General features: G+C 33.4%; 1 protein-coding gene across 4 annotated transcripts in view; it reads right to left on the reverse strand.

The window, feature by feature from the left end:
* The window catches only part of nrg1 (neuregulin 1), a 39613-nt gene extending 37898 nt beyond the window's left edge, over positions 1–1715 (reverse strand). For 3 of the 4 annotated variants that reach the window (XM_086097311.1, XM_086097308.1, XM_086097309.1), the window contains exons 1-2: positions 1239–1715; positions 208–1150 (exon numbers count right to left, since the gene is read on the reverse strand). In XM_086097311.1, coding sequence (XP_085953437.1) covers positions 208–907 — 700 coding nt within the window. In that variant the 5' untranslated portion in view covers positions 908–1150; positions 1239–1715. The remainder of the gene's footprint in view (positions 1–207; positions 1151–1238) is intronic. The other variant, XM_086097310.1, reaches the window with a different exon arrangement.
* Between the last annotated feature and the right edge of the window lie 14461 nt (positions 1716–16176).

Below are 16176 nucleotides of genomic sequence, written 5' to 3' on the forward strand. Positions count from 1 at the left end.
CGCAAATTCCTGTGTCATGATATGAGGGGGTCGTTCTGGAACAAAGGAATGAAAAGATAGAAAGTGAATAAAAGATAAAAGAAAATAAATAAAAAATAAATAAATACAATAAATACAATACAAATAAATAAAATAAAAATAAATAAACAATAAATAAATACAAGACAAGAGTTAATAGCTCAGTTCTTGTTGGAAGTGAGTACTTACAGATAGTTGGGATGAAGATGTCGTTCACTTCTTGTGTTGTCAAAGAGAGGGGGGTCTGCTTCGGGATGGTGGGAATTTGAGCAGTGGATTTAACTGTGGCAGACGGTTGAGATTGGGTCCCTCGTGGAGGCACGTATGAACCTCGTGTAGACTTGTCCTCCATGAAAACCTCAGGATGCGCTGAGGTTATGGTGGCAGTGGTGGTCAGGGGGGCAGTTGACGGAGACGAATGAGGAATTGACATAGTTAGTCCCAGTGTGGGGTCCACTGATATGATAATAGGGTCCTGCCCTATGCGTTTAGGATCTAAATGAGTAGGGGGTTCGTACTCAAAGATCTTATCGGCGAAGACCCATTTGAGTCCAGCTGTGCACAGAGCTAAACTAAGCAGGCAGGCCAGGATGGGCAGAATGCAGATTTTCTCAGAGTGCAGGCAATTGTTAATCTGTTCCATCTCTATGCACACACAGCAGGTGGCTGGCAAAGCCATAACTCCTAAAGCTCCCGGATGCTCCCCACCTTCATCATCATCATCTCCTCCCTCTGCAGTTACCTCTGCAACCTCCTCCCCGTTCTCTCCAGCTGCCTCCTCTGGTTTCTCCTCTGGGACTTGTCCAGTATCAACAGCGGAGCCAGAGGGGGAGGCTAATCCAGGAGGGGGAACTGGCCCTGCAGAGAAATCCTCCACTCCCTCAGTCATCTTGTTTAAACTGCTGGATGCAGGATCTCTGAACACTATGAACTTAGACAGCCTCAGCCACCAGTCACTTTAAGTATGTTGTCCATCATGAGGGGAGCCAGGATTGCCGAGGAAAGTGTTCTTGTTTCTGACCTTGTTAACAGTCTGGGGTGTATGAGGACGGCCTTCCATGCACAGCAAACAGGACTTCCATACTCTCAAAGAAATGCACTCATGTGTCGACAAGTGGAATATTCAGATATGCTGCAGATAAAAAAAGCAAAAAATATTTTGAGGGGATGTTGCGTATAGTCTGAGAGGAATGATGGCGGAATAGTGAAGGATGACTTACCTGAGCACTTGGACGGAGGAGATGGTGGTTTTGTGTTGGGACGTCTGCAACTGCGTTAGTTGAAGTGCGTCGGACAGGACGGCCAGGCACTGCAGTGGCAGGCGGGACATGCTGCCTTGTCGGTGTGTCAAGCTCCAGGCAGCAGAATGGCTGAATCATGAGGGAGCGGCAGGTGTCCTTCCTCTCCAGAGCAACCACAGAAACAGATGAGTAAGGGAAAGAAGAGAGAATGCTAGAGAGGAGGTGGGAGGGAGTGAGGGAGGGAGGGAGGTTGGCTGCCGGCAGCCGCAGCACACAAGGGCAAAAAAAGATGGGTTACTCCCCTTTTTCTTCTAAGTGGCAAGCAGGGCAAGCCTCCTCCCTCTCGCCTTCTCTTCCTGTCTTGCCACTGTGTCCGTGGCTCCCAATCCCGGCACAAAGCATCACGCTAAGCAAGTTCCTTAATCCAATTAAGAGCCCTTGTCAGCGAATCACAGGCAGGCCAACTGCTGGAGCCACCTCCTCCAACAGCACTCCCCATTGATTATGCTGAAGCCAAAGGGTGTGTTTTGTGTCTAGGGGAAGGAGCCAAGCAAGCAGACATATGATCCATCCCAGGAGGATAGAGCCAGTGTGTTCCAGTCCTCTCAAGTAACTGAGTAATAACGCAGACAATAATGATAATGAATAAGATGAAGGTGCTTTGATCAACGACGATCAGCGTTAATTCCATTATATCATGAATAACATTTTAAGAAGTAATTCATCAACGGCCCGATTGAAACATGCACCTTCTACAAGGACAAATAATTCAAAGAGCCGCTTGATGTGTTCTCGAGGTCCATCAGACCACCAAGTACACAGTAAATTTTGTAGAGTAAATTTTACTCTAAACAGTCTATTTGGTCCCACTCTTTGGTCCCACTAAACAGAGTAAAATTTACACTTGCAAGAGAGTAAAATATTCAGAGTATGAGAAAATTTGCCTATCCCATGAAAAAAAAAATCTGTTAAAGATTTTTCACTCAGAAATTCTAAGTAAATTTTGCAAAGAGCGATTTTGACTAAATTTGACTAGTTAAAGGTGCATTGTGCCATTTAAAAAGGTCTACATCATGCATGCTCCACCAATTCCCAGATGAGTACGAAGAGCCCTGACTGTTTTACTCTGACTGCATCTTTCAGCTTTTAACTTCCCTTTATAGTAGAGTGTGCAGACCCACGCACTCTAAAGTTTTTGGGGGGAGGGGATGGGGGGAGTTGTGGAGGGTGACGTCATGCGCATCCCCGCGGAGTAGCGGACATGTGGCGTTGTGCTAGCATTAGCCTGTGGTGTATCTAGCGTACAACACTGCATGCATGAGCTGCTAACTTTCCACACTTGGGATGCTGCTGCTATGCTTTGGGCCAGAGTTGGCAGTCGCAAGTAAAAAAGTGACAAACCGCATAAAGATCCTTTAATTTAAAAAACAATACATCACTCAATGGTTGAGGAACAAACCCACCACTTCAGGTTGGGAGACAACCAATCTACTCCCTGAGCCATGCCACTCCTACTGTGTGTTAGAATATCGCTCTTCAACTGGAATCTTTGTACCTTAAGAGTGGTGTCCTCCTTGGTCTCCTTTTGGATACTAGCAAATAGTAGGAGTGGAATTGCTCAGGTGGTAGAGTGTCCCAAGCTGAGGGTCGTGAGTTTGTTCCTCAACCTTTAAGGTAAAGTAGTAAAATGTACTAAAAAAACATTTATTCTAAAATTTACTTAGAATTTCTGAGTGAAAAAAACTTTACTAGGTTTTTGTCATGGGATAGGCCAATTCTCTCATACACTGTAAAAAATACTTGGTGTAAAATTTAATCTGAATATTTTAATCTCTTCCAAGTGTAAATTTTACTCTGCTTCGAGTAAAACCAAATAGACACTGATTAGCGTAAAAATGTATTCTTCAAAATTTACTGTGTACCTGGTCCCCACCACCACACCAGGTAATAGGTTGCTAGAACAATCCAAGGATTTGTGGGGGATTGAAGTCTTAAACAAGATGAAAAAAGGTCAGGTCACCTCCACACGGAACGCTGACCCTGCTGCGACCCTTTCCAATCCTCAGACAGAATTAATACCAGTAATGGTATCTGTGGGAGAGGACTTCCTGTCAGGCCCTTGAATTAGGGACCCATATTGATCGTACTCTCTGCATTTTTGTCCGCTTTGTTTTCAAGAGGAAGTCACTTGTCACATAGGCAAATCAAAATAGCGCTGATTTTTTTAAATTCTGCTAATTCATTTGATATCTTTTTAATTGCATATGATTTACCAATTACACTGATACAATAATGAGAACAGTGGCTATAAAAACTAAACACATGACTGCTCCAAATGCGCCTCCTTTGATTAAAGCCTCACTGCCAAATGCAAAATAATAATAATAATAATATTCTTGGTTTCATCAGACCAACACCTTTAACCTGTCCTGTTCAGTTTCTTGACCGTGCAGAATGGTGGCTCTGTCAGGTGTCTAAATTTTATACTGCAGGCACAGTGCAATACGGTAGTTTGATATACTGCCTTGTGGTTATGTGTATTGTTATTAGTGCTGTCAAAGTTAAAGCGTTAACTCATTGATTAATCACAAAAAAATTATTGCATTGATCATGTATGTGTGCAGATTAATCGGATTATTAATTTTGACCGCCGATGATCCTTTAGCTTGACAGCAGATGGTTATGTTAAAGGTAGCACAGGTTGTGTTTGAGCAACATTACTACATGCATTAAAGTAAAGCATTTAATAAATGTTTGTGTATGACATTTGTTCATGTCAAACTATTGGGGTCATTTTTTTTTTTAAATCATGCAAGTAATTAACTGATTAGACAAAGAGGAGGATCAGAGTGTGCAGTGGATCAACAAATGTTGAAGACGTCCTCATAAGATAAAATGTAAAAATAATTAACACAACAGGTGCTCTTCAAATCTGGCGGGCAAAAAATGTTGATAAAAAGCCTTTTTAATTATGTGATTAATCGTGATTAATCAAAATTCTAAAATGCGATTAATCTGAATAGGACAGTACAAGACAGGATAGGAAAGACAGGAAAGGAAAAGACAGGACAGGACAGCAAAGGAGAGGGTTTGTGAGCCAGGCAGTGCTACTGGTGTGCAATTTGGTAGTGGCTACATAGTTCCTAAATACATGTAAGGACCTTAAAGTGCAAATGAGAGGACAGTCCAGAGAGTTAATGTAATAATAAGGGCTGTGTCACTGAAAGTGGCCCCACATCAAGCAACTAAATCCCACAGGCGTGCCTATGGAGTTATATTAGTGAATTAACACATGTTCATGTTAGTCATCAGGGGCCTCATGTACTAAGACTTGTGTGGCTTTCGTACTAAAACACGACATACGTCCATTTCCAGAAAACATCGCACGCACAAAAAAATCCAGATGTACGAATCTGTGCGTACGTACAAATCCAAGCACATTCCTTTCATACATTTCAATCAATGCAGAAATGTTGGAGTACCCCAAACTCCTCCCTCTCCACGCCCGTGCATATATATGCAAATTAGTATAAACAGGGCTTGCGGGTGGGAATGATTACGATGCATGATAAGATAATCACATTGTAAAGCATGAGGCACAAATGAAAAAAAACGATGTGAGCTGGAGACACTTGTAAACAAAGTAGAGGCCCGAAAAACTATGATTTTTGGCAGGCTGTCCTTGGAGGTCAATAACAACCTCCATGACGAAAGTGCCTTCAGAGTATGTCGGCCGTCACCGAAAGTGGCTGAATGCTGAAGGGGCATAAGATTGTGATCGCGGAGGCTTTAAGTTAAATTTAAAATCAAAACAAAAAATAAAATCTAACAAAAAATAAACCAAAGACATGACAGTACCTACCCACCTTCACCCCCCCAAGACGTCCCAGAAAGCCCAGACAGGACGAAACCACAATTTGTACCTCTGTCCGGGGGGCGTGCTGGGCGCCAGACGAGCAGACACCTGAACCGGCGAGGGCGGTCAGACCACAGGTCATGTGCCGCCAGATCCGAAGCTGAAGGCAGCCGCAGGTAGTACACCGCCCAAACAGAAGCAGAAGGCGGCCGCTGGTCGTGCGCCGCCGCAACAGGAGCACAGGGCGGCCACAGATTGTGTGCCGCCAAAGGAGGATCCGAAGGCAGCAGCTGGCTTACGCCACTGGAGTGGGATCACGAGACAAGGATGGCCGCAGCAGAGCTTGCGTTGCCGAAACAGGAACAGGAGCTTGAGGGCGCGCCCGTGCGGCAGTAAATACGTTTACATGCAGGCAATAACCCTTTTAAAACTCGAATATTGACGATATTCGGGTTTTGAAAAGCCATGTAAACACGCGCAATAACCCCAATATGGTCTTATTCGGGTTTTTAAAAACCTAAATAAGACCCCTGGGTACCCCTTTCATAACTTGAATTATTGTGCATATATACGCATTTGGAATACGTCGATCTTTCAGGGCATTGTTTTTCGCCGTCCGCATGAATCTTGGTCTACGTAGTCACGACTTATATGCACAGCGCCGTCCTATTCGCTAAAGGAGCCTCCCTTGAGTAAATTTATTTTGTGTCTCTACAGCAAAAACGCCACAGTTTATGCCTATATACACATACAGTAAATACAGGCATATAAGTCCGTGTTTCTGGCGTGTAACCCACCGGAAATACTCAAGCCGTTGTCAATAAACATAAAGCTCGCCGCAAAGAACCACACTTCTGGAGCGAGGAGAAAACAGACTGCTTTATTTAGCGTTGTGAGTGACATAAATATAATGTCTTTTATTGAACGTATAGTAAGTTAAAAGTGGAAATGACATTATTTACATAATTACGTTGTCCGCGCATCTTGGTCGGAAGGGGATATTCCAATCGAGCACAAATGAGCATGTAAACGGGAGTAACTTTGTCTACCAAGCATGTAAACGTGGTACCAGGCTTGGGGAGTAACGGAATACATGTACCGCCATTACGTAATAAGATTGCAAACATTTTTAACTATTCCATTACAGTTACAGAAAAAATAATGTAATCAGATTACAGGTACATTTATTAGAAATGGGGATTACTTTGAGGGATTGCAATTTCTACGATTAGAGAGAGTGCGAAAGAGGGCGAGAGAGAGAGAGAGAAACAGAGCGAGAGCGAGAGAGAGAGAGACAGAGCGAGAGCGAGAGCGAGAGCGAGAGCGAGAGCGAGAGAGAGAGAGAGAGAGAGAGAGAGAGAGAGAGAGAGAGAGAGAGAGAGAGAGAAAGACAGAGCAATAGAGAGAGAAAGACAGAGCAATAGAGAGAGAAGGACAGAGCAATAGAGAGAGAAGGATAGAGCGAGTGGGACCGTTGTTACATGTCGGGGAGGTGGGAACAAAGGAACTGACTTGTCGTGTCCTCCACATGCGGGCACTTTGAAAAAGCTATACGGACGGGAGGAGAAAATGGCGACCGGTATTTACTGGAACTTACTCAGAGCGAAAGTTTGAGCTGAGAGTCCAGCGGAATGCTACGCGCTGTAGCTTCTTGCTAGCTAGCCCGCTAGCCTACAACCATAATGTGAGTTACATCTTCCAAAAAAATCTTCCTCCCACCAATACACTATTTAAACATCATACACAAAATATACACGGCTAAACTTGTGACTGGGATAAAAGTTCATTTTGCAGTTGTCACACAACGTCATCCTCATTGGATGACTATCCATCTATCTATCTGTCTATCGATCTATATCGATATATTTATACATACGCATATATGCATATATATACATACGCATATATGCATATATATACATACGCATATATGCATATATATATATATACATACGCATATATGCATATATATATACATACGCATATATGCATATATATACATACGCATATATGCATATATATACATACGCATATATATACATAAGCATATATATATACATACGCATATATATATACATACGCATATATATACATACGCATATATATATATACATATGCATATATATATACATACGCATATATATATGCATATATATATATACTTATGCATATATATATATATACATACGCATATATGCATATATATATACATACGCATATATGCATACGCATATATATACATACGCATATATGCATACGCATATATACATACGCATACATGCAAACGCATATATACATACGCATATATGCATACGCATATATACATATATATATATACATACGCATATATACATATATATGCATACGCATATATACATACGCATATATACATATATATATACATACGCATATATACATATATATATACATACGCATATATACATATATATATACATACATACGCATATATACATATATATATACATACGCATATTTACATATATATATGCATACGCATATATACATATATATACATACGCATATATACATACGCATATATACATACGCATATATACATATATATACATACGCATATATACATACGCATATATACATACGCATATATACATATATATATACATACGCATATATACATATATATATACATATATATATACATATATATACATACGCATATATACATATATACATATATATATACATACGCATATATATATATATATATACATACGCATATATACATATATATATACATACGCATATATACATATATATATACATACGCATATATGCATATATATATATACATACGCATATATACATATATATATACATACGCATAAATACATATATATATATATATATACATACGCATATATACATATACGCATATATACATACGCATATATACATATATATATATATATATACATACGCATATATACACATATATATATATATACATACGCATATATACATATATATATATACACATATATACATATATATATATACATACGCATATATACATATATATATATACATACGCATATATACATATATATATACATACGCATATATATATATACATACGCATATATACATATATATAAATACGCATATATACATATATATAAATACGCATATATACATATATATACATACGCATATATACATACGCATATATACATATATATATACATACGCATGTATACATATATATAAATACGCATATATACATATATATAAATACGCATATATACATATATATACATACGCATATATACATACGCATATATACATACGCATATATACATACGCATATATACATACATATACATACGCATATATACATACATTTACATACGCATATATACATACATATACATACGCATATAAACATACATATACATACGCATATATACATATATACAAACATACGCATATATACATACATACGCATATATACATACATATACATACGCATATATACATACATATACATACGCATATATACATACATATACATACGCATATAAACATACATATACATACGCATATATACATATATACATACATACGCATATATACATACGCATATACACATATATGCATATACGCGTATATACATATACGCATATATACGCATATATGCATTTATATAAATATGCATATATGCATTTATATACATACGCATATATGCATTTATATACATACGAATATATGCATATATATGCATACGCATATATGCATTTATATACATACGCATATATGCATTTATATACATACGCATATATACATACGCATATATACATACATATACATACGCATATATACATACATATACATACGCATATATACATACATATACATACGCATATATACATACATATACATACGCATATATACATACGCATATATACATACATATACATACGCATATAAACATACATATACATACGCATATATACATATATACATACATACGCATATATACATACGCATATATACATATATACATATGCATATATACATATATACATATGCATATATACATACGCATATATACATATATACATACGCATATATACATATATACATACGCATATATACATATATACATACGCATATATGCATATGTATATATTTGCATATATACATATGTATATATTTGCATATATATGTATATATACATATACATATGTATATATACATATACATATGTATATATACGCATATACACATATATACATATACGCATATACTTGTATATACATATCCGCATATATACGCGTATATACATATCCGCATGTATACGCGTATATACATATGTATATATACGCATATACACATATATACATATACGCATATACGCGTATATACATATACGCATATATACGCGTATATACATATACGCATATATACGCGTATATACATATACGCATATATACGCGTATATACATATACACATATATACGCATATATGCATTTATATAAATATGCATATATGCATTTATATACATACGCATATATGCATTTATATACATACGCATATATGCATATATATACATACGCATATATGCATATATATGCATACGCATATATGCATATATATGCATACGCATATATATATATATACATACGCATATATATATACATACGCATATATGCATATAGATGCATACGCATATATGCATATATATGCATATGCATGTATATGCATACGCATATATGCATATATATGCATACGCATATATATATGTATATATATACACATATATACATATATATATATATACGCATATATATACATATATATATATACACGCATATATATTCATATATTTATATATATACACGCATATATACATATATATATACACGCATATATACATATATATATACACGCATATATACATATATATATATATATACACGCATATATACATATATATACACGCGCATATATACATATGTGCATATATACATATATATATACGCGCATATATACATATGCGCATATATACATATATATACACGCGCATATATACATATGCGCATATATACATATATATACACGCGCATATATACATATGCGCATATATACATATATATACACGCGCATATATACATATATATACACGCGCATATATACATACATATACACGCGCATATATACATACATATACACGCGCATATATACATACATATACACGCGCATATATACATATATATATATATGCGCATATATACATATATATATATATATGCGCATATACACATATATATATATATATGCGCATATATACATATATATATGTGCATATAAACATATATATGCGCATATATACATATGTATATATACGCTTATATACATATATATATATACGCATATATACATATATATATACGCTTATATACATATATATATACGCATATATACATATATATATGCGCATATATACATATATATAAGCGCTTATATACATATATATATACGCATATATACATATATATATATACGCATATATACGCATATATACATATATATATACGCATATATACATATATATATATACGCATATATACATATATATATACGCATATATACATATATATATACGCATATATACATATATATATACGCATATATACATATATATATATATATACGCATATATACATATATATATACGCATATATACATATATATATATACGCATATATACATATATATATATATACGCATATATACATATATATGCGCATATATACATATACATATATACGCATATATACATATATATATATACGCATATATACATATATACGCATATATACAAATATATATACGCATATATACATATATATATACGCATATATACAAATATATATACGCATATATATATACGCATATATACATATATATACATATATACATATACGCATATATACATATACGCATATATACATATACGCATATATACATATACTTATATATACATATACGCATATATACATATACGCATATATACATATATATATACTTATATATACATATATACATACGCATATATACATACGCATATATACATACGCATATATACATACGCATATATACATACGCATATATACATACGCATATATACATACGCATATATACATACGCATATATACATACGCATATATACATACGCATATATACATACGCATATATACATATATATACATACGCATATATACATACGCATATATACATACGCATATATACATACGCATATATACATACGCATATATTTATACGCATATATACATACGCATATATTTATACGCATATATACATACGCATATATACATACGCATATATACATACGCATATATAAATATGCATACGCATATATACATACATACATATACATACGCATATATACATATATACATACGCATATATACATATATATACATACGCATATATACATATATATACATACGCATATATACATATATATACATACGCATATATACATATATATACATACGCATATATTTATACGCATATATACATACGCATATATACATACGCATGTATACATACGCATATATACATACGCATGTATACATACGCATATATACATACGCATGTATACATACGCATATATACATACGCATATATACATACGCATATATACATACGCATATATACATACGCATATATACATATATATACATACGCATATATACATATATATACATACGCATGTATACATATATATACATACGCATATATACATATATATACATACGCATATATACATATATATACATACGCATATATTTATACGCATATATACATACGCATATATACATACGCATATATACATACGCATATATACATACGCATATATACATACATATACATACGCATGTATACATATATACATACGCATATATACATATATATACATACGCATATATACATACACACGCATATATACATACACATATATACATACGCATATATACATATATATACATACGCATATATACATATATACATATGCATATATACATATGCATATATACATACGCATATATACATATATATACATACGCATATATACATATATATACATACGCATATATACATACGCATGTATACATACGCATGTATACATACGCATGTATACATACGCATGTATACATACGCAAATATACATACGCATGTATACATACGCATATATACATACGCATGTATACATACGCATATATACATACGCATGTATACATACGCATATTTACATATATATACATACGCATATATACATATATATACATACGCATATATACATATATATACATACGCATATATACATATATATACATACGCATATATACATATATATATACATACGCATATATACATATATATATACATACGCATATATATATATATATACACATACGCATATATACATATATATATACATACGCATATATACATATATATATACATACGCATATATACATATATATATATACATAAGCATATATACATATATATACATACGCATATATACGTATATATGCATACGCATATATACATATATATGCATACGCATATATACATATATATATACATACGCATATATACATATATATACATACGCATATATTTATACGCATATATACATACGCATATATACATACGCATATATATATACGCATATATACATACGCATATATACATACGCATATATACATACATATACATACGCATATATACATACATATACATACGCATATATACATACATATACATACGCATACATACATACGCATACGCATATATACATACATACATACGCATACATACATACATACATATGCATACGCATATATACATACATATGCATACGCATATATACATACATATGCATACGCATATATACATACATATGCATACGCATGTATAAATACATATGCATACGCATGTATACATACATATGCATACGCATGTATACATACATATGCATAAGCATGTATACATACATATGCATACGCATGTATACATACATATGCATACGTATGTATACATACATATGCATACGTATGTATACATACATATGCATACGTATGTATACATACATATACGCATATATATATATATATATACGCATACATATACGCATATATATATATATATCTACGCATATATATATATACGCATATATATATATATATACGCATATATATATATATACGCATATATATATATATACGCATATATATATATATATATACGCATATATATATATATATACGCATATATATATATATATACGCATATATATATACGCATATATATATATACGCATATATATATATACGCATATATACATATATATGTATACGCATATATACATATATATACGCATATATACATATACGCATATATACATACACGCATGTATACATATACGCATATATACATATATATACGCATATATACATATATACGCATATATACATATATATACGCATATATACATATATACGCATATATACATATATATATACGCATATACATATACGCATATATACATATACGCATATATACATATACACATATACATATACGCATATATACATATATATACGCATATATACATATATATATACGCATATATACACGCATATATACATATATATATATATACGCATATATACACGCATATATACATATATATATATACGCATATATACATATATATATATACGCATATATACATATATACGCATATATACATATACATATATATACATATATATGCATATACATGCATATACATATATATACATATATGCATATACATATATATACATATATATATATACGCATATATATGTATATATATGCATATATACATATATATATACATATATATACGCATATATACATATATATGTATATATACATATATATACGCATATATACATATATATACGCATATATACATATATACGCATATATACATATATATATATACGCATATATATATCTACGCATATATATATATATACGGATATATATATATACGCATATATATATATACGCATATATATATATACGCATATATATATACGCATATATATATATATACGCATATATATATATACGCATATATATATATACGCATATATATATATATATACACGCATATATACATATATATATTTATATATACGCATATATATATATATATATACACGCATATATACATATATATATTTATATATACGCATATATATATATATACACGCATATATACATATATATATGTATATATATATATACGCATATATACATATATATACGCATATATACATATATATACGCATATATACATATATACACGCATATATACATATATATACACGCATATATGCATATATACATATATATACACGCATATATACATATATATATACGCATATATACTTACATATATACGCATATATACATATATATATATATATATATATATACGCATATATACATATATATATACGCATATATACATATATGCATATATACATATATATATACGCATATATACATATATATATATACGCATATAAATATATACGCATATATACATATATATACATATACGCGTATATACATATACGCGTATATACATATACGCATATATACATATACGCATATATACATATATATACGCATATATACATATACATACGCATATATACATATATATATATACGCATATATACATATATATGTATATATACATATATATATATGTATATATACGCATATATACATATATACGCATAGAAATATGTCTGCCCTGAAAAACTGATATGCGGGGGTTTTTCTGAATCCTCCACAAAATCGAAAATATTATGCCGATAATATTTTTTCATGATGAATTGGATGATTGGCCGTAGCTTTCAGGGATTTAGCAACGTCAAAGTATTCTCCAACGGGCAACCCCTAGCCCCCTGCAGCTAACAGGGTAACACTACTGCCACTGTCGGGGTAGCAATTACCGTTGGCTGCTGATACAAGACAAGGTTAGCGTACAAAATTATCTTCTTACTGGCCAGATATTGAACTCCGTGGTACGACAGCCGCCGTTCATGCAGCCATAATGGAGCGAACGCTAATTCTGTCTGGCCAGTGGCCGCATCGCAGTGCAAGTGGTTGTACTGAGTGTCTCAATTTTGAATATGCAGCTTAGCGACAATCCTTGCAGGTTGGCTTGGCGAAATTTAAAAAGTTCCTGCACGCTCGTGACCCTCGGACAGTGGTAGAGAACCCTGGTCCTCGAGAGCCACTGTCCTGCCTGTTTTCCATGTCTCACTCCACCAACACACCTGATTCATGAACAAGATTGTTAGCAGGTTTCTACAGAGCTTACGGATTAGCTAATCATTTGAGGCAGCTGTGTTGGAGGAGGGAGACATGGAAAACAGGTGGGACAGTGGCTCACGAGGACCAGGGTTCCCTATCCCTTCCCTAAGATATGTGGTCCAAAAAATGGTTGGATGAACTTTGAAACATAATAACCTGCGAACAATTCATCTTACGAAAAGCCTGTTTGAACGCATTGTGTTCATATCTTGAAAGAAAGCAAATCTGGCATGAGAGAAACTGCCTGTAAGCATTTCCTCATTCTCTCCTACGTGAGCCATGGAGTGGCTAATCAAGATGTTCACATACATTTTGGTGCCGATTGATTGTCGTTTTTGGACATGATTAGCAATGTATGTACAATGATTTTGAACAGACAAATTGTGTCGGCTTCCTCTGTTGACTCCCACCAGGACATGGGAAGACGGAGGGGGTACGTGGCTATATAGCAGACTAGAAAGGGGCATTTTGAAATGAGTTACTTACTGGTTTCTCCTAAACTAATTGATAACGTTGAAAATGCAAGCTAATATTATTTTCCTGCTCAAAAAAATACATAAAGACCCTCCCGACCAGATGGTCCCTTTAAGACGACAAGATAA

The sequence above is a fragment of the Leptonotus elevatus genome, chromosome 15 (genome assembly GCF_054856555.1).
Source record: "Leptonotus elevatus isolate MCC_2025b chromosome 15, RoL_Lele_1.0, whole genome shotgun sequence".
In the NCBI taxonomy this organism is placed as follows: Eukaryota; Metazoa; Chordata; class Actinopteri; order Syngnathiformes; family Syngnathidae; genus Leptonotus; species Leptonotus elevatus.